The sequence below is a fragment of the Lissotriton vulgaris genome, chromosome 2_1 (assembly GCF_964263255.1).
Source record: "Lissotriton vulgaris chromosome 2_1, aLisVul1.2, whole genome shotgun sequence".
NCBI lineage: Eukaryota > Metazoa > Chordata > Amphibia > Caudata > Salamandridae > Lissotriton > Lissotriton vulgaris.
This window is the reverse complement of record NC_141687.1, coordinates 1,918,402,361-1,918,423,080: the sequence shown is the minus strand read 5'-3', so window position 1 is coordinate 1,918,423,080 and position 20,720 is coordinate 1,918,402,361. Positions and strand designations below refer to the sequence as shown.

Genomic DNA, 20,720 nt, shown 5'->3' with positions numbered 1-20,720 from the left:
ATTCAATGGATCTGCAGAGACCAAGAAAATAGAGATGCAGGATACAAGGCTATCAGAGCATTTGTTTACGCAGCAGTCGAAGTACCTAAAACAGTTAATACAACTGTGATCTGGTGTACATTGGCGGTACGGAGGTGGTGGGAGACTAGAGATAGAAAAGTGGCTATGAGAATCAAATATTATCGAACAATTTATTGGCCTTTCACCTGTAGGTAACGATATATCAAAAATGTAATGCACACCTCTTATATGAAAAATAAATATAGTTCAACAAATCTGTCAGAAAAGCACTCGAGATGTGGGTGGGTATTAATTGAGGGTCAATGTTTTGAATACTGGCGGGCATACTGGGGAATGGTCACATTTATTTATACTGCTAGGAGATCAGAACCTGTGAAAAAAGCATTGTGAATACTCAAGTCATTAGTTTATAACATACACTGGACCGCGCCCAGCGCCAGAACCCCTGGCCCCCGCAGAAGCCAGCCCAACCGCCGGACATACAACGCAGCCACCCTCAACACAGTCAACACCGGCCGGATCCCGAGCTGCCACCGAGCCACCCCTGGACGCCCCACAGACCCTTCACCTGCCAATCCTGCAAGTTCTCCTGCAACCGGACCTGCACCGCACCCGCCAAGCCGAGCACCAGCAGCAACCACCTGAAGTGCATCCTGCTCAATACACGCTCCGTCCACAGACACGCCGTGGAACTCTGGAACCTCCTCGACTCCACATCCCCAGACGTCGCCTTCCTCACGGAAACATCGATGAACGCCTCCTCAGCGCCCGAGATCGCCATCGCAGACGGATACAAGATCACCTGGAGGGACCGCGTCAACCAGACCGGAGGAGGCATCGCCATCGTCCACAAGAACACCATCCGCATCACGACCAACTCCGACGACACCCTCATAACTGCCGAACACCTGCACTTCCAGATACACACCGACCCCAAGACCACCCTCAGAGGCACCCTCATCTACAGACCCCCGGGACCTCGCACACATTTCAGCGAAGACATCGCCGACTTCATCAGCCCGCCCGCACGCCCTCCCCTCCGCCGACTACATCCTCCTAGGGGACCTCAGCTTCCACCTAGAGAACAACAACGACAGCAACACCACCACCCTGCTGGACAACCTCGCCAACCTCGGACTCAAGCAACTGGTGACCACCCCCACCCACTACGCCGGCCACACGCTTGACCCTGTCTTCTCCTCCAGCAAGGACATCTCCTTCAGCCACACCACCTGGCCCCATTGGACAGACCACAGCTGCGTCCACTTCAGCTTCAGAAGGACCACCACTCACCACCACCCGCAACAGGTTCCCCGCAGAAGCTGGAACAAGATCACCACCGACCAGCTCACCACATCCCTGAGCCCGAACCCTCCCACCAGATCAGCGAACCCCAACCAAGCCGCCAACAACCTCACAAGGTGGATCACCAACTGCGCAGACGACATCGCCCCACTGAAGACCCCCCATCAGATCCGGCAGCAAGAAAGCATCCTGGTTCACCGACTAACTCAAGAGCTCCAAGAAGAACTGCCGGGCCCTCGAGAAAGCCTGGCGCAGAGACCCGACTACAGACAACATGACCACCCTCAAGCACGCCACCCGAAAACACCACCAGCTGATCCACACCACCAAGAAAACCGCATTCAAGGAATGACTAGACAACAACGCCAACAACAGCAAGGAACTCTTCAACATCCTCAAAGAGCTCTCGAACCCTAATGCCGAAAACAACGACATCACCCCTTAGCAAGACCTTTGCAACTCGCTCGCCTCGTTCTTCCACAGCAAGATCGCAGATATACACAACAGCTTCAGCACACTGCCAACGCACCCTACGACCATACCAACGCCCCCCACAACCACCCTCCGCGCCAGGACCCCGGTCAACACCGAAGACACCATCCGCACGATGAACTCCATCCACTCCGGATCACCAACCAACCCCTGCCCTCACCACGTCTTCAACAAGGCCGACTCCATCATCGCACCCCACCTCCGGAACATCATCAACTCCTCCTTCGACACCGCCACCTTCCCAGAGAGCTGGAAGCACGCCGAACTCAGCGCCCTACTGAAGAAACCATCAGCGGTCCCCACCGACCTCAAAAAAATACCGCCCCATCTCGCTCCTTCGTTTTCCTGCCAAAGTCATCGAGAAGATCGACAACAAACAGCTGGCCGCCTTCCTCGAGACGAATGGATCCCTCGACCACTCGCAGTCCGACTTCCGGGCCAACCACAGCACCGAGACGGCCCTCATTGCAGCCACCGATGACATCCGAGCCCTGCTCGACAACGGGGAAACAGCGGCCCTCATCCTCCTGGACCTTTCTGCAGCGTTCGACACTGTCTGCCACCGCACCCTAGTGCAGCGCCTCAACAACATTGGAATCCAGGAGAAGGCACTGGAGTGGATCATCTCCTTCCTCGCCGGAAGAACACAGAGTCCGCCTCCCCCGTTCAGATCCGAGGCCACCGAAGTCATCTGCGGCGTACACAAGGATCATGGCTCAGCCCCACGCTGTTCAACATCTACATGAGCCCCCTTGCGGCCATCGCACGCCAACACAACCTCAACATCATCTCCTACGCCGACGACACACAGCTGATCCTCTCCCTCACCAACGACCCCGCCACCGCCAGGACCAACCTACACAAAGGGATGAAAGACGTAGCAGAGTGGATGATGAACAGCCGCCTAAAACTGAACTCAGATAAGACGGAAGTCCTCATCCTTGGATCATCACCCTCTGCCTGGGACGACTCCTGGTGGCCCCCGCCCTGTGCAGCTCACCCAAATCAACGGAAAGCAATAATGAATCCCGGAAATCTATACATTTCTGAAAAGTAAACAAACTTCTGAATTCAGCAAGGGGTCATTTGTGTAGATCCTTCAAGGTTGTTCTATAGAAACTAGCAATTAAAAAAGAAATATATTGAAATCGAGTTGAAAAAAAGCCATTTGTGTCAAAGTTTTCGACTGTAACTTCTTTTAAGTATGGCCCATTTTTTAAAGCAGTATACCGTTATGTCTGCTGGAACCTTCTGGTTGCAGGGACAGAGGACTTGTAGGTTTACCAAAAACCCGAGTTACCCAGAGCCAATCACTGAACTGCGTCTTGGAATGTTTTTTCATTGTATACCGGGTAAAATATAAAGAGTGAAAAATAGGTACCAAGGAAACCCATTTATGTCCGCAATGGGAACAAAATATAGAGTAGTTATTTGCACAGCTCCAAAAATGTGGGTACCCGTACAAGCATGTGAATTACAGGAACTTTTTTCGTCAAAATGACTTCTTTTTTACACAGTCTTACATTTGGAAGGCAGAAATGCACAGAAAGTCAATTGGTAATAACACTTAGGCCCTAGGGTCTTCCCGGGGCGCCGCTCTGCCAGAACTGATGATTGTTCGTCCCCCTTAAGGTCGTCCTCTCTTAAGTCACCAGTGTGAGGGTTCTAAGGAGAAGGCATCCACACACTCCACTCCCTTTACAGGACCTCTATCAGAATGTGCACATGATCTAAGTGTGTGGCAAAACTGCAATCCACCTCCCTAGGTTCTTTTAGCATAGAACCATTCGGGCCCCGTATGAGGGGAATGAAGGAGCAGTGGTGAGCATTCTGGAGCAATCTATGCAGCAGTTAGCTTGATGTGTGCCCCCCTACCCCATGGTATATGCATCAGGACTGTCAGGCCTGTTCCAAGATGGGCTGCTGATATTGTTGCTGTAGGAGACTCAATTGTCTCCTACAGAAATTGTGGTATTTCTTAAGCCTAATCAACCAGTAGATGTTCACTCTCTATACCGCCCGATCTCCCTCCTAAACTTGGAGGTGAAGATACTAGGGAAAGTGTTGGGCAACAGACTGGTGCGGTTGATACTGGATCTCATACATCCTGAGCAGGCGAGATTTTTGCCTCACCGGGCCACCCTGTACAATATCATACGTTTATATAACGTGCTGGCAAATAGTTTAGGGGGACCAACCCAGGTCCTTCTTGCAGACATTGACAAGGCATCTGACTCCGTGAGCTGGGAGAACCTGTTTGCACTTTTTAGTCACTTCAATTTTTGCTCTATATTCCTCTACTATCTCAAACTATTATACACTGACTTGATGGCGACAGTGCAGGTGACCAGTGCTAGTTCGGACACAGTTTGGATTCTGCAGGGGACGAAACAAGGATGTCCCCTGTCCCCCCTGATGTTTACTCTTGCCGCAGACCCCTTAGCAGTGTGGGTGAGGATGGACGCTCAGGTGCAGGGCTTCGAGTGGGAAGAGGGGATCTTGGATACAATAGCATTATACACTGATTACAATCTCTTCTTCCTGACTGCCACTGAACACTCAGGCCACAGCCTCTGGCAAATTATGTGCCTATATTTGGCAAGACTTGGGTCCTCGTTCAGAGGCATAGGTAAAGCTAAAGCTAAAACCTTCAGATTGCCGCCCCCCTGGGGGGAGTACTGGGGAAAAAGGAAGGCGAGCACCTGAAAGAGGTGCAAGAGACACAGAGTATCACCGCTAATCGTTACCTAGATCATGCAAGTTACATGCACATACATGACACGGCCCAGGGCTAGACAGCCTTCGTCCCCAAAACATTGCCGCCTGGGGCGGACTGCCTCCACCTAGCTCTGCTGCTGAAGGAAAAGCAGAAGGAGACCCAAATCTTACATCAGTTCTACCTACGCTGTTTGTGACATCTCACTCATAACATCACAGCTTGTTCAGGACCCTTGTCCACTGTCCCCTATCTACCCCGTCCATGACCTCAGCAATGTCTGCAGACCGGTCCACCACACTCGGTTTGACCACGATTCCCCAGGCAGCACCTTCAGGATACTACAGGTGAGTCTAATGCACCTGATCACTCGACTAACTTGAGTTCTGCAGTTGGGGAAGGGCCAGCCCTGCAGTGGAAGCCTCTCACTCCACCCAAGCCCCCATGAGAGCTCAGTAGAAGCCATCCCACGTGCCCCTCCCAGGAGAGAGCAGTGGAGCCATCCACTGCCCCAGCAGCAGAAGAACTGAGGAAATAGAAATTTTTAGGTAATCAATGTGTCCCCCACTTGCACCCTATCCATCCACCCATGTTCCATGTATGTCGTATAAATTCTTTTCCGTGCATGCCATAAAGACGCATATGCATTTGCGTCCAACGTTAACATGTCAGTTATCCAGTCCTCCATGAAAACCACGTTAATTTGGCTTTTAGGCCTATGGTGCCAACGTCTTTACATGGTGCACTTTTTAAATAACACGAAACACACGTTTTCCACGTTTTCTGGCTCAATCGAGCCAGGCCCTTAATTGAGACTCCGAGTCTCTTCTGTCTCTGAAAGCTGCAGTTTAGGTATGCATCCCTGACCTCTACCTTACTTCCTGCCCAGCGAAGCGGTGCCCGGCTCAGCCTGGCCTGCCTGCCAAGACAGTATTTAGCCTACAGTTATCTACTCAGCCTCCTCGAAAACACATTCCAGTCTAGTAAAATTGGTAAACATATTCCCGGCTGCAGAGCAAGGGGCCCGGCCTTCCTGTCCTCCTTGCAAGTTATTTACAGAACCCGTTACCATGGTAGGCCCATGGCCCCGCGCATTGCACCAAGACACGTGTGCACCCACTAGCATTCAGTACTGTATAGCCTCTACTCGAGAGACCTTTTACTTCAGATAATACATCCTCCAAACATAAGATACCAGATATGCTATAGGTACAGGTCGTTCTGACATCCCAGACACCAAGACTCTTCTACTAGAGCTAAATGTCAAGCCCCCAGCTCTCCCCAGTTACACGTCTTACCACGTCATGCCCAGTTGCGCACGCTCTCAGGGTAAAGGTTTTTGCTGACCCTGCAGAATCTCTCTATGCATCCACCCACTTATGACACTTCTGTGACGTTTCCAATACACGCCTACTTTTACGCCCATGTGTTCTTATCTTTCTCTTTTCACTTGTTACGCCTTCTGTATTCATTTTAACTGTACAGTTTTACTATATATAATGTGTGATGTTAATAAAAGGTTGAATGTCCCTTCCTGAACCTTAGTGGTGATGGAACTCGATGTCCCGGTTCTCGAGAATCTTAATTAAAGCCCGTATGACTCAGATACCACGGACTCTGCCTCTCATTTTATTGAGCTCCTTTATTGAGATCCTTTATTGTCATTTAATGTATAGAAAAATAGTCCGGTAATTTTATTTACCACAGAACTACATCCCCCCCATCCCAGGATAGAGCAGTGTAACCATTCTACTCCTCCCTCCTGCCAAACAGAGAGCATTCAACACCAACTCAGTGTCGCCTGCGGTCATTACAGTATAGTAGTGTGAGTTTTTAAAGACTGGCAGTGCTCTGAAAGCATTTCAATAAGCTGGAGTGTCAGGCCAGAGAATGCAGTACAATGTGAAAAATTCAGTTTTACCTACCCAGGTCAGAAGGGGGATCTGACCCGTGGCCCATCGTAGAGACAGCCTTGAACCTGCACCTGTCACTACAGACAGCCCCATGCCCGCAAAAAATATGTAAAAATCTATAGAAATATTTTCATATTTTTGTGGGGGGGAAGGGGTATAATAGGAGGGGACAACCCACAGAATCTGCAGAATAAAACGTGGCAATGCATAGCAGTCCCATCATCAGCAATGCGTGTGTATGGTATCCAGTTATCAGGATGGTACTAGTGGCGCGTGAAGCAGCACCGCGCCACCAGGAAGTACAGGCGAAAATTAGGGAGCCCAAAGCCTCCCCAATCATATGGCAGAGTCAAAGTATCCCAGCTGACTTGGCTGTTAGCCCCCCAGATACGATGCGTGAGGGTGGTGCTAAGTGTGGCAAAAACGGATTGTAAGCGGGATGGGGATGTTATGAAACATGTACAAGAACCTGGGCAGAACTACCATTTTAATAATGGTGATTCGGCAGGCTATGGATAGTGGAACTTTCAACCAGCGGTCTAATTGTATGGATAATTTTTCTAGCGCCAGTCTGTAGTTGAGGCGTATTGCTCTGTGTCTTTGTGGACGTGGATCCCTAAGAACTTAATGGAAATTTCACACCACGTCATTGGGAATTCACAATCTATGCTACTTGCTGCCTCCATCAGGGGAAATATCTTGGACTTAACCCAGTTGATGTGTAAACCAGACAGGGCCCCATATCAAATTATTTCCCTTAAGATTGGCGCCCGGTTGTCACTTGGGTGCCTTATGTAGAGGATGATGTTGTCTGCATTGATTGTAATCAGGAGCGGGCCGGTTTTAAAATTATGATAATAATAATAGCAATATCGACAATTGTAGAGCGTGCACAGTTACCTCAATCAGAGGTGTCCCAGCGATATAGCAATAAATGGCAGGCAAGGAGGTCAAATCAACAAGCAACCTAAACATGTTAGCTTAGGCTAAATAGCCAAGTTGTCACAGCTCTCCTGAATAGTGGCTCTGAGTCAATATGTCGTAGGTTATTTGGCAATGGGTTCCAAAGCTTGGAAGCCTTGATCATGAAAGATCTGCCACCCATCCGGGCTCTCCTCTACTGTGGAGTGTACAAAAGGTTTTGAGCATTCGTTCTTAGCAGTCGATTCTGCTTGTAGCTGCAAAGATGTTGGTTCTAGTAGCTCTGGCATTTACCATGGATTGAGCGGAATGCAAATGTCAGAGCCTTGAATTTGATTCTTCTGGTCATAGGCAGCCAGTGGAGCTCCTTAATGTGCGGAGAGATGTGATGACGGAATGGTACTCGTCTAATCAATTTAGCAGCCGTATTTTGCACCATCTGCAATCTTCTAATCAAGTAGGCTGGCAGACCTATATAGACGCCTTTCTTGCTGTTACCGTGGCATGTATTATGACTCAGCGGCAGGCCTCTGGCAACAGATGGAGGAACTTGTGCAGGCTTCTCGATTTACTAAAACAGGATGATGTCACTTGCTGGATCTGGGAAGAAAAATAGAGATCAGACTCCCACTTAACACCCAAATTTTTGGCCATAACTGCTGGGGAGGGAGGGTGACCCATTTCCTGCAGGCACCATAGATCTGCTGGTGGCGGGGGATTTGCTCCAAAGAACAGTACTTCCGTTTTCTCAGCATTGAGTCTCAATTTATTATTATCCATCCAAAAAGGAATTATCTTTCAGACATCCCTAACAACATTTGAAGGCGTCATCCGATTGCGCTTTAAACTAGAATACCAGCTGGGTGTCATTGGCGTATGATATCGCCTTCACGCCCCAGTTGGCACGGAGTGAGAACAACGGGCCAGATATATATTGAAGAGAAGTGAACTTAATGCTGACCCCTGAGGAACTTCACACCATATCTGCATGGGTTTTGATTTGTGGGGTTGTAAGGCAGTTTGTTGCGTGCGTTTGATCAGACACTACTTCAGCCAAGCCAAAACTGCCCTCCAAATGTTATCCCCTGTGGAGATGCAGCTCCTGCAAATGGCATATAAGGGGGTCTAGCGCTATAATGAATAGTAGAGGCGAAAGAAGACAGACATGTCTCGTTCCTCGCGTCAAGGGGAAGGGAAGCTTTAGCTTCTCATTGAAGCAGATGCACACTGGGGGCCGAGTATACAGCAGCATAATGAGGGCCGTGAATACCAGTGGAAGGCCTATTCTGCACAATGTGGCCTGCAAGAACAGCCACTCCAGTGAGTCAAACGCTTTCTCAGCCTCCAACAACGCAGCTACTGCAGAAACAGTGGGGAAGATTCCATGTAAAACCACAAAAAGCGTGCACAGGTTCAGAGCTGTGGATCTATGCGGGATGAATCTTGACTGAGCCAGGGATATTAATCGGTCAAGGAGGAGAGAGAGCTGAGTTGCTATCATATGTGCCAGGATTTTGTTATTGAAATTGAATAAGGAAATCAGCATATACAAGCCGTATAGTTGTGTGTCTTTCCCGAGTCTGGGGAGCAGTATTATCACTGCTTCACGGAGAATGGGAAATGATCCTTGATTTAGTTCGAAATACTACACTTTAGCTGCATGCAGCTCTGTCTGGAATACCTCGTCCTGAAGTGCCAGTCCGTGGAACCTCCACTGTCTCTCCACCCCATCCACCCTTGGTATGCAGAGCTTTAGGAGCACCGGGAATGGTCTGACAGGGTTCGCGGGAGATGCTCAATAGAGGCACTCCATGGGTGGTAAGGAGTCAATAGTCCAGGCGAGTCCAGGTATTGTGCTGTGCAGAGTAGTATGTGTAGGCAGGTTGAGAGGCACCAGACACCAACTAGCCTGTGTGTTGTGCGTAATTCTCCCAAAGCCCGCCAGAATTGCAGATTGGCATCAGGGGGATCTGCAGTACTGTCAAGTAGTAAATTAAAGTCTCCTCCCATGTAGACATAGTCCGCCTCCACCAAGTCAATATGGGCTTGCAAATTGTGATAAAAGCCCGGGCTATCCGTGTTAGGTGCATATACGTTAATGAGGAGTATGGTGTACCCTAGTAGGCAGCCTGTCACCAACAGGTAGTGTCCCTCAGTGTTCTCATGGACTGCGACAGTCGGTAAGGCACTCACTTGTGTATAATTATGATGACTCCTCTGGTGTATGTGCTGTAGCCTACAAGTATTGCTGGGCTCCTCATGTGGACCCAAAATTGGGAAATGGTGTAGGGGCAGTTGTGTTTCTTGTAAAAAGGCAATGTCAGCCAGGTGTCTTTGCAAGTAATGTAAAACCTGTTTGCCCTTTCATGCGTTATTCAAGCCCCAAATACTCCAGGTCACTATTGAAATATCCCCAAAGGGGTGTAGCTTAATGTGTGTAGTCATAGGGGTGCGATATAAGCAGTAACCTTACCAATTGTTGCAGAACTACCCCTAACACAGCAGGGGTCCCCCCACCCATCCCCACTTTTATTTCGACAGAGAAACCCCAATACCAACAACGTTGCCGCAAGCATTGATGCATTCGATAAACAATACTCAACCAGTAATGTGTGGTAAACACTAAAGGGGTGGCAACGCTACACCAGATTACCACGTCTGCAAGGGAATCAGATTGCTGATACTTCCTTAGTTTCTCACATTCTTGTAAGACAAATCTTTACCTGGAGCAGTAGGAGGCTTATAACCTCAAACCTTATTTCAAAGTGTTTACCGTTGTCCAGGTATAATCAGGTTTAGACCAAGGAAGTCATTCTGCAGAAAAAGATAAGCGCTGGCACCTTAGTTGGTATAAGATGGTGATCTCCAGGGCAAGTTAATCCGGTGTGACCCACGAGCCTCTGAATACTCACGGTAGAACTCCTGTACCGCTGTTGGAGTGTCAAAAAGCTGAGGCTTGTTCTCAATCTCGACCAGTAAACTGGCCAGGTATACCATCCCGTAGTTCAGACCCAGATTGCGCAGTGTGGCCTTGAGTATCAGTGAACTTTAGACGGGCGTCCTGAGCCATTGCAATGAAATCCAGATAGAGAGAGACTGAGGAGCCCTGCCAGGTAAGTGGGCTCTTTTCTCTAGCAAGATGTAAGGCAGTGTCTCGGTCCTGGAAGTTTAGCAAGCGGGCGATAAGTGGTCTTGGCGGGCATCCAGGGTTGGGATGTGGCCAGAAGGAGCGGTAAGCCTTCTCTCCAACGAATGTGGCCGTTAAGGAGTCTCTGCCGAATACATCTGCAAACAGGTGCTCTACAAAAAGATCCAGGCAGCCAGTGTTCGTGGATTTTGGAATTCCTAGGACGCGAATGTTGTTTCACCGACTTCACGCTTCCAAATCTTCGTTTTTCATTGCAACAGTTTTGAGAAGCTTTTCCATGCAGTCAATTTCCTTGACTGATTGGGCAGCTCCATCCTCCAAGTATGAGATCCTACCTTACACAGTGTCAAGCCTTTTGTCGTGGAGGTCAACGCGTGACCCCAGGCGTCAAAGCATTTCTCTAGTGGGTCAAAGCAGCCATCTAGGGCCTTGAAGCCCACCCTAAGTTTCAACATTAGAGTGTCTGCTCCCACTGGTGCCGCCACCGTGGGGCCCAGTGCGCCCCCGCCCATCGATGTGCCAGGGCCCCCCCTAAGGCCTTTGTTCTTGTTAAATTGCAGAAGACGCTGTTTTGGATCCTTCCAGACCTTAGCCTGTGGTGCGGCAACTACGTAATGGGAACTAGTACAGTGCTCTCTTGGGAGACCATATGATTGCAAAGGTCTACCAGACCCTCATTTCAAATCAATCTGACACATTTCCCACTTTCCGCAGGGTGTGGAAGACCAACCTGGGGGACCTAGAAGTTTAAGATTGGACTGAGGTCATAGGGGGACCATATTGGGCAGACTTTGGCTGATCCAGCTTAAATACCTTCACAGGGTCTACCTCATGCGCTGTTGTCTATGGAGGATGCCTCCGATGTAGTGCCGCAGATGGGACAGTCATGCACACGGTGTGGGGTTGCTCTGCATTAGACCTGTTTTGGCACATGGCAACATCATACCTGAGCAGGATTCTGGCCTGGTCTATCCTGATGGACCCTAAACTTCTCTTCCTATACATCAGTGACACACTGGGTGGCAACTGATACAAGTTGGTGCTACTATTCCTGTGTTTGACTTTGGCAGGACAATAGAAGATCAAACCCCCTGCCCCCTTCTGTGGTGGTGTGGAAAAAAGGGATGGATCACGTTATGGGCTGGAAGGTAGTGGTTTACAAGGCTTCAAGGCTGTCCATAAAAATACGCCAGGGTGTGGCAGGCATTGGCAGAATACAGGGGCATTGTATTAGAGCCTGTGCGCTTGGTACGTCAAGTATTAATTCACAAAATTCAGACGTTTAAGGGATGAGGCGGGATGGGACACTTGAAGCGGTCCCAAGATACGTTTTTCTCTATATGAGTCAATTGTGGGAGGAAGGGGTAGGATGGAGAGGAGTGTGTAGGGATTTGCTTATGTTACTGTTATCCGCATAGTTGCCCAAAATTTCTCTACATTCTTTTTTTTCTGTTTTTAGGCATCATTGTGTGCTTAATTAATGTCCTCAGGTTACAGTCATTCAAAGATAATAGTATATTTTGCTTGTGCAAAAAGAATCATTCTCCTTTGATTGGCATTGCAAATAAAAAAGCTATCTATACCTATTACAATTAAACATGCCTAGTTAGGAAGTTACAAAACAAGTCTTATAAAATTATTTATGTTTAAGTTATATTTATTAACTTGACATATTTGGATGGTGGCATGTTCCTTTTTTCAATGTTTCTTCCTTTTATGTGGCATATCATTGAAATAAAGAAGATAACACACTTGCCAATCTGCCAAAGTGAGACTAATGGGCTTTACCAATGCTTGTTCCACTATGCTTCAGGTGAGAGGCCGCTCCTTCACCTGCTGTGCTCCCTAAATCTCCAGCGCTTTGCCTTAGGATGACATGGAACTGCGCATGACGAGGGATGAAGCCCACCAGGATATCAACGTACTGAAGGAACAAAGTTCTCGCAGACACAGAATGCATCAATTGTGACCTACAGCCAGCAAATGAGGCATTCTGAATGGCTGGGCAACTTCCGACATTTTATCCAGGATCCCAATGAATGTAAGTTTGGAAGAAACAAAACAGTTAGTAATTGAGAAGAAATGTACCTAGATCCGGCCATTAAAGCTTTTTTGTGGTAAGTACCAACTTGACATGCACTGGATGTCGAACAAAAACAGGGTTGTTTAACATAGACTCAAGTAACAGGCACACATAACAGTTGCATCTTCTGAAGGAGTTTTATTTTCATTCCAAGGAACTTCTGTTGCTAGTGCCTTCAATACCTTAGCTGACCCTCACACAAAAATAGAAACAAGGATGCAAAAAGTTCCAATGGGATTCTTTTTTAGGTCTAGGACCGTAGGCTGCGCCGTCTCGGGGAGAGATTTAATGTTTTGTAGTATGGGGGCTTGAACCCGCCTTTCTTCTCCATTGGCTGGGTTCCTAAACGGAGGCCAGCCACTGGAGGAGAGGGGGGTCACTCCGTTCAAGCCCCGTCTCTTTCGGATTCAGGGGCGTGTTTTTTGCGTTCTTTCGCCCTGTGACGTCATCCGTCACTCAGAACGCAAAAACAAAAAACACGGCCCGATTCCGAAATTTTCTGAGCTTTGCGGCCGCTATTTTGCTGCTCGGTAAAACCAGGAGAGCAGCGTCTACCGAGGACATGAGGTAACTATCCCTTGTCTTGCCTCTGCCACCCTGTTTGTGCCGTTTTTCGTGCCCCTGCCCCCCTGTTTGTGCCGTTTTTCTTGTTGAATTTGCAGCGCTGTAAGCAGAAACCATTGGCTGCCCCACCATACAGCTGTGACGTGGACTAGAGAGCGAGCCACAGGCTAGTACCCAGATCTGACTGTACGCCGCAATAGCTCAGAAGGGGACATGCGCCTCGTGGGCGCCACTGACGTACAGTAACAACATTGTAACACCTGTAAGAAGTCCGGAGCTCCGCATGGAGCACCTCGGGCTCCGGGGTTTAAATTTTTTTTAAACGGGGGTTTTACATTTTTTTTAAATGGGGCCTAGAGCCCAAGCACACCACCACGGAGCCCCCACAACCCCTGTACATGCCACGGAGCCCGCATGGCGCCCAGTGGGGCTCCGGGTCTTTGTATTTAAAACTGGGCCTCGAGCCCCCGCCACAGCCGCAACGGGTGCGCAGGAGTCCCCAACACTGCCTCAACACCCCAGAGCTCCGCATGGAGGGGGCTCCGGGGGTTTTATTTTATCTTTTTTTTTTAAACAGGGCTCCGGGCCCGATATGGAACCCAAGGGTCCCGGAGCCACCACCACAACCGCCGCACATGCCCCGGAGCCTGTCATGGAGCACCTCGGGCTCCGGGGCTTCATGTTTTTAAAAAACTAGGCCTTGAGCCCACCACTGCCGCAACTGGGCCTGGATGCCTGCCCAACCCGCCTCAACAGCCCGGAGCCCTCACATGGAGCACAGCGGGGTTCCGGGGTTTAATTAAAAAAAAAAAAACAACGGGGGCCTCGAGCACACCACCACAAATGGGACCAGAGCCCCCACCAGCAAAAACCCTCAGAGACCCACCGGAGCTCCGCATGGAGCACAGGGGCGCCAATGGGGCTTCAATTTCTTTTTTTAAAACCTGCGACGCTCGGGCTTTGTATTTCTTCTTTGTCCCTCTGAGACCCCAGTACTGCGGAGGTCTTTCTGTCCCTCCCACCCCCACCACCCGCCCTCCCGCTGCCATGAAGATGTCCGCTATGGAGGCCCGTGACCCAGGTACCGAAGCCACTGCATCTTTCGCCATTATGGAATCTTTACCCGACTGGCCAGGCTCACCACATTTTGGCAGCAGCAGCTTTCAAACTTCGGCGCTACCACCCCTTCCTTCTGCTTTTGATAGAGGAAATCCAGATCCTCATGCAGCCACTGATCTCCCAGGTCGCTCCGGCGTCCATTGATTCTTCGGCAGCATGTTCCTGGGAAGCCAGGTAAAGTGAGGCTGACAAAGCACGCCATAATGCACGGCCTGAGACAGTCTCCAGCAAGATTGAACACTGTCTCCAAAGATGCATCTCCACACGTTTACAGCTACAGCGGCTGCTGCTCATGCTTGGTTGAAGGCATCACCTCTTCTCTCCTGCTGTCAGACAAAACTCGCTAGGAGGGAACAAAGCGCTCTGCCTGCTCACATGATCGCCATTTTGCCTCAAGATGTCCGTTTTAAGTGTATTTCAATTAAAACAGCTTCAGGCCTGGATGATTTTGAGCATCATGCCTGCCCTCAGCCCCTGCGCCCAGAGTCCGCCAGGAGGTAGGCGGCACCGGAGAGGGGAGCGGGGAACCTCCAGCCGCACGCGGGCACCATGGCAGAGGAGAGGAACAAGAGAGCCCAGCAGGAGCTCATCTAGAGGCCGGGGAACAACGTGTGCACCGACTGCCAAGCACCCGGTAAGTCACCCACTCCCGGCGAGCCCGGCCAGGGTGTCCTGACTGTGTAATCTGCTGCTCCTGCCTGGGTGTGTCCTGCGGATGGCTGAGCTGCCCCTGTCTGGGGGGAGGAGGGGGCGCCGCAGCACCTGCCCGGGTGTGTGCCCTGCTCTGCACGGCCTTGTGTCCCGCTGATGCCCCTGCTGGTGTGTGTGCCCTGGCACGACCCCTGTGGGTGCTTCTGGAAAGCGGGCACCCTGCCTCCTCTTCTTCCGTCTTTCCTGGTGTTTGCTGCTTGTCCGTCCTGTGGCTCACTGTCTGACCTGTCACCTCCTCCCTGTTGTCTACCTGTAAGTGTAAACCCTCCTCTGACTTGCTTCCTTTTAACTCTCTCCTCTTTGGCAGTGTGTTTTGTGTACGTCTCCTGGCTGCTCGTTCCTGACTCCAGACTTTGGGTTCTCATGCATGCCTCCTTATAACCTTTTTATGTTACTAAAATGTGTGTATGACATAGTTACACAAAGGGATTTACAGCCACACTTCGTCCATTTGTCTATGGTTGTGTCTTTCACCAACCCACTTGTGCACTGATCAAAGGGCAACTAGTCACACCAATTCAGTCATTGGCCGACTTCACTATGAGGTAAGGCATGCTGCTCTTTCACAAGGACAACGTCCAGACACAAAGTAGTTACCTTTCGTGCCTAGTGCCAGGTAGTACTATGGTAATGTGTTGTTTTTGTAATCAAAAAACATGTTTGCCTTTCGTTAAAAAACTTTTTTTTTTAAGATTGACAAATGCCTAGCAACTTTCTAAACAATAGTTTTGCAAAAGCCATGCAAGACAAAACATGGATTGCCAAAAGGCTGTCAGACGACGCCAGACCCACTGGCTTTGTCAATTCTAGTTTCCTTTTGTTTTGAACACTATGACAGTTCATGTGTTTTTACCGCTGTCTCCCTAGTGCGCTTCTCTTTGCGCTCTGTGTTGCTTTGTATTGCCCATGTGCTTCTACCTGCCTCCTTACACTGCTGTGTGCTTCTTTCCCTGCTTTTCTCTCATCAACGTGTTCACCATCCCCAGCTCCACATCACTCATTATTTCCCCGATTTGCTTTTATTCTATCCTTGTGCTTCTAGTTGCTCTCTTTCTCTCACTTGTTTTAATTTACCAAGTCCTATCGGTGGTCTCCGTGTTGCTTCTCCATACACACCCCCATGTTACTTACCCAACCCATGTTACCTCCTGCTCCCCCGGCCCACCCGTGTACTTACCACCCACCCTGCTTGAAATGCTTTCATCACCTGCTTTAAAAAAATAATTAAAAAAGAAGGTAGATTGGTAAATGCAAGGAAAAAAATGCCAACGTCATTTTGTTCAAGCACATGCGTGTTGAACAATCAATCTATCAGGGAGTTGTGAAGCGCTCTACTCACCTGTAAGGGTCTCAAGGCGCTGGGGAGGTGGGGGTGGAGGGGGGTGCAGCTCTGGTCAGTCTAAGAGACAGGTCTTCCTGAAGATGTGCAGCGTGGGGGTGTATCTCATGTTGATTAAGAGCTCATTCCAGGTCTTTGCAGCGATGTAGGCGAATGCTCTTCCACCTGTTCTGGCTCTGTGGATGCGCGGGGTTAAACGAGGACGAGGTTGGCAGATAGGAGGATTCTCTTGGGTGCGTGGAAGGATATTCTTTTATAGAGATATTGAGGTCCGGTATTGTGGAGACATTTGTAGGCATGAGTGAGTTTCTGGAAGGTTACTCTCTTCTCGACGGGGAGCCAGAGGACTTCCTGTAGGTGTTGGGTGATGCGTTTGTGTCGTGGGGTGCCGAGGAGGAGTCTTACTGTGGTATTCTGTATGGTATGGAGCTTGCGGAGCAGAGATTGGTTGATCCCATAGAAGAGGGCATTTCCTTAGTCCAGTCTGCTGGTTATGAGTGTGTGGGAGATGGTGTTAATTTAGAGGGGATCAAACTGAAGGTCTGCTGAAGGATGCAAAGGGTGTTGAAGCAGGTGGAGGCGACGGCGTTGATCTGTCGGGTCATGGTGAGGGAGGAGAAGTGTATGATGCAGAAGTTCTTGGTGTGGTCCTTGGGGGTGAGGGGACTGCTGAGTGTAGTGGGCCACCAGGTGTTCTCTCATGCAGAGGGCGAGGTGCAGAGGACTTCTGTCTTTTCTGAGCTAAGCTTCAGGCATCTGCTGCTAATCCAGGATGAGACATCCTTAATTTCTTCCTGGAAGCTAAATCTGGTGCTGAGGGGGTCCTTAGTGAGGTAGAAGATGAGCTGGGTGTCGTCGGCATAGGATACTATGCCGAGTCCATGCTGTCTGACGGACGGTGGGGAGGGGGCCATGTAGATGTTAAAGTGCGTGAAGCTGAGCGATGCTCCTTGGGGTACCTCGCAGTAGATCTCTGTGAGTTTGGAGGGGGGTATGGGGGTGGTCTGATTCTTTGTGTTCTGCCTGCAAAGGAGTGGAGCCAGTCAAGGGTGGTGCACTGTATGCCGGCGTTGTGGAGCCTGGCGATGAGAGTGCGGTGGGAGACAGCGTTGAAGGCTGCGGAGAGGTCGAGTAGGATGAGGGCTGTGGTGTGGCAGTGGTTGAGGAGGGTGAGGATGTCATCTGTGGCGGCGAGTAGGGTGGTCTCGGTGCTGTGGTTGCTGCGGAATCCGGATTGGGAGAGGTCGAGGATGGAGTTCTCGTCGATTAATTTCATTAGTTGGACATTTACAATCTTCTCTTTGACTATGGCCGTGAAAGGGAGGAGAGAGATGGATCAGTAGTTCTAGAGGTCCGTCGGGTCTGCTGAGGGCTTTTTAAGGAGGGTTTTGACTTCTGCACATTTCGAGTCGCCGGGGAATGAGCCGGCTTTGAAGGTGGCATTGATAGAACGTCATAGCTCAGGTGTGATGCCGGGTGGAGGCTCTGTGGAAGATGTGCGGAGGGCAGGGGCCCATAGGGGCTCCAGAGTGAATGCCTTTCATGAATGACGCAGTGTCTTCCTGGTGACTAGGGTCTCGGAGAACATGGTGGGCCGGAAGTCGTTGCTGGAGGGAGGAGTGGGTTTGGTGTCCAGGGTCTGTTCGTTGAAGTTGCATAGGTGGACCTTATTTTCAGGTGGAAGTAGGAGCAGAGTTTGTTGCAGAGGTCCTGGGAGGGTGTGACATCCGTGGATTTGATGGGGGGGCTTGGTAAATTCCAGGATGATGCTGAAGAGTTCCTTTGGGTCGCTGGTGTTGGCGTGGATTTTGTTTCGGATGAACGTCCTTTTGGTGGATCCGATGAGTTGGTGGTATTCGGTCATGGCATTCTTGTATGTGGTGTGGTCTTCTGGAGTGTTGCCGTTTCTCCAATTTTTCTCGAGACATCTGCAGGTGCGTCTGGATTCTTGAGAGGTCTGCTGTGAATCAGGTGGCCTTCTTGGGGCGTGGTCTGTCGGGGTTGCGGAGGGGAAAGAGCTTGTTTACGCAGTTGGTGATCCATCTGTGAAGTTCTTTGGCTACAGAGTTGGCATTGGTCGAGGTTGGGGGTGGGGGCCATCACAGATGAGGGTCGAGTTGAGGTGCTCCTTGGTGACCTTGCTCCAGTCCTTCGTGGAGGGCGAAGTGCAGGTTTGTTGATTTGGAAGTGTATGCAGTGGTGGTCATCCAGGGGGATGGCATGGTATGGCTTAAGATGATGTTGTTACCCCCTTTGAAGATGGAGTCGAGGGAGTTTCCGGCCTTAAGGGTGAGGGTGGGTACGCGTTGTTTCAGTCCAAGGTTGGCGAGGTTGTCCAGGAGGGTGGTGGAGTTGGGGTCGCTGAGGTTCTCGAGGTGGAAGTTGAGGTCTCCAATGAGTTTGTAGTCCATGGAGGCGATGGTGTGGGGCGCAATGAGTTCGGAGATGGTGGTAGTGAAAGTGGTTCGAGGTCCGGTAAGGTGAGGGTGCTGCATAGGGTCATTCTGGGGCTTGTCTGGATCTGAAAATGGTTGTGTTTGGTGGTGGACGGGGAGTCGCTCGTGCTGGAGGTGGTGAGACGTAGGGAGCTCTTGTGTGCGATGGCGGTTGGGGTGGTCCTTCCGCTGTATCTTGTATCCGTCGGGGATGGCGGTGGTGCTGTTGGGGCAAGGTGGGGTTGGTCCATGGTTCTGTGAAGAAAGCACCATCTGGCGTAAAGGTGTAGAGCAAGTCCCAGATCTCAACAGCATGTCTGTGCAGGAAGCACACGTTCAGGATAATGTATCTCAGGGCTTCGGGGATGGGCTGGTGTGCACCATGAGGAGCCATGGGGGTGCGGGGGATGGAGAAGGTTTGTCGGCAGGAGTACTGCCCATGGGTGGTGTTCGGCATAGGCAGCTGGGTCGTAGCAGTGGGCGGTCTAAGAACCAGGGTCCCTGGCACAGGTCGCAGATGGGCATGACTTTGGCACACCTTTGGAGTGCCAGCTGCGCACGGCCGCCATTAAATAGGGAAGGGGGAGGCAAGCGCAGCTGGGAGGCGGGAACCGGCAGGGGGGAGGGGCCGTGGGGGCAGCAGCGGCAGGAAAAGGGCGGCAAAACTGGCACGGAGGACAGAAACAAGGGAACAGGTAACAAAACAGGCAAAATGGACAGAAAGACAGAAGACTAAAATTAAAGGCAGAAAGTTAAAGGCGCAGTAACGAAAGACAAAAAGACAGACAAAAAACAGGCACAAACACGAATACAGACAACAATGGATCAGAAGAGCAAGACTCTCCTATTGGATCACCAGGGATGAGGCGCAGACAGGAGCCTACGGGTGGAGGGGGGCCTCAAACACCTACCTTACAGAGGTGTAGGGGCAGCAGCATAACAGCGGAGCTGCTGGAGCTTAGAGCAGAGTCTCTGACCAGGAGGTCAGAGGTCTGCCTACTAAATGACACTGGAGGCCAAGTCCTAAGCCTTTTTTTACTTTTTCTTTTGCCATGCTGCACAGCATCAGGGAGCTGCTGTACAGCATCGCTAAAAACCACTGGCAAAGCCCATAGGTCCCAACTGTGAGACATATTGGTTTTGTCAATGCTCCTTTTATGTTGAAAATAAAGTATATGTATCAATGCCACTAAAACACTTTGTACTGTTACAAAAAATGTTACTGGATGCAGGGTTCACTCAGTTTAGCCAATAGCCTACTTTTCAGAATTCAACAATGATGCAAAGTCATCCTGCCTAATGGTTTTGCATGTTAATGTACAGAGAGCTTAGGCCCCAAGCATTCTAAAAAAATATGAAAACCCTAGAAGGAAATCCATTACTTACCATGCGCTCAGAAGCTCTGCTTTCCCTGGAAGTAGCTTCCAGGTCTCCTTTTTTGTGGTAAAGAAAAGAACTGCCTTCGTCATTTGAGGTTAATGCAGGTCGAGTTAGCTCCTTGGAACTTTTGGAAACTGCATCAGAGGTTTGAGGCAAGGTTTTGCCTTCACCATCTCCAACAAGGCCTTCCAGGCTATAACTGAAATACATAAACAGTATCATAAATTAAATAGCGAGAAGGCTGATAAAAAGGGGAAAATGTAGCCAAATTCAAACAAGCATCGTTAAAGAAAATAGGTCAGGATTGAAGGTTGTACAGGGGACAGACTGCATTTGGGCATGTCTGTGTTTCCATGCATTAGGTCATTAACGTCAGGCACATTGGCGTTGCCAATGTTTGTTAATATTTGTAAAGTTTAGTAAGGGAAAATAGAAGCAGTTTTTTACCATACTAAGATATCTTTCACATGCCTCCTTTTTCAATCCAAACCACCAAGTTCGCCACTGAATTTCTGGAAAATCTCTCTTAAGGTCAGCCTCAAACAACCATACTTGAAACAAATTCCTGCTTTC

At 49.8% G+C, this 20,720-nt stretch overlaps 1 protein-coding gene across 11 annotated transcripts in view; it reads right to left on the bottom strand.

The window, feature by feature from the left end:
• The window catches only part of AKAP13 (A-kinase anchoring protein 13), a 1,375,395-nt gene that overhangs the window by 495,167 nt on the left and 859,508 nt on the right, over positions 1–20,720 (bottom strand). For all 11 annotated transcript variants that reach the window (XM_086958098.1, XM_086958099.1, XM_086958104.1 and 8 more), the window contains one exon: positions 20,154–20,346. In XM_086958098.1, coding sequence (XP_086814224.1) covers positions 20,154–20,346 — 193 coding nt within the window. The remainder of the gene's footprint in view (positions 1–20,153; positions 20,347–20,720) is intronic.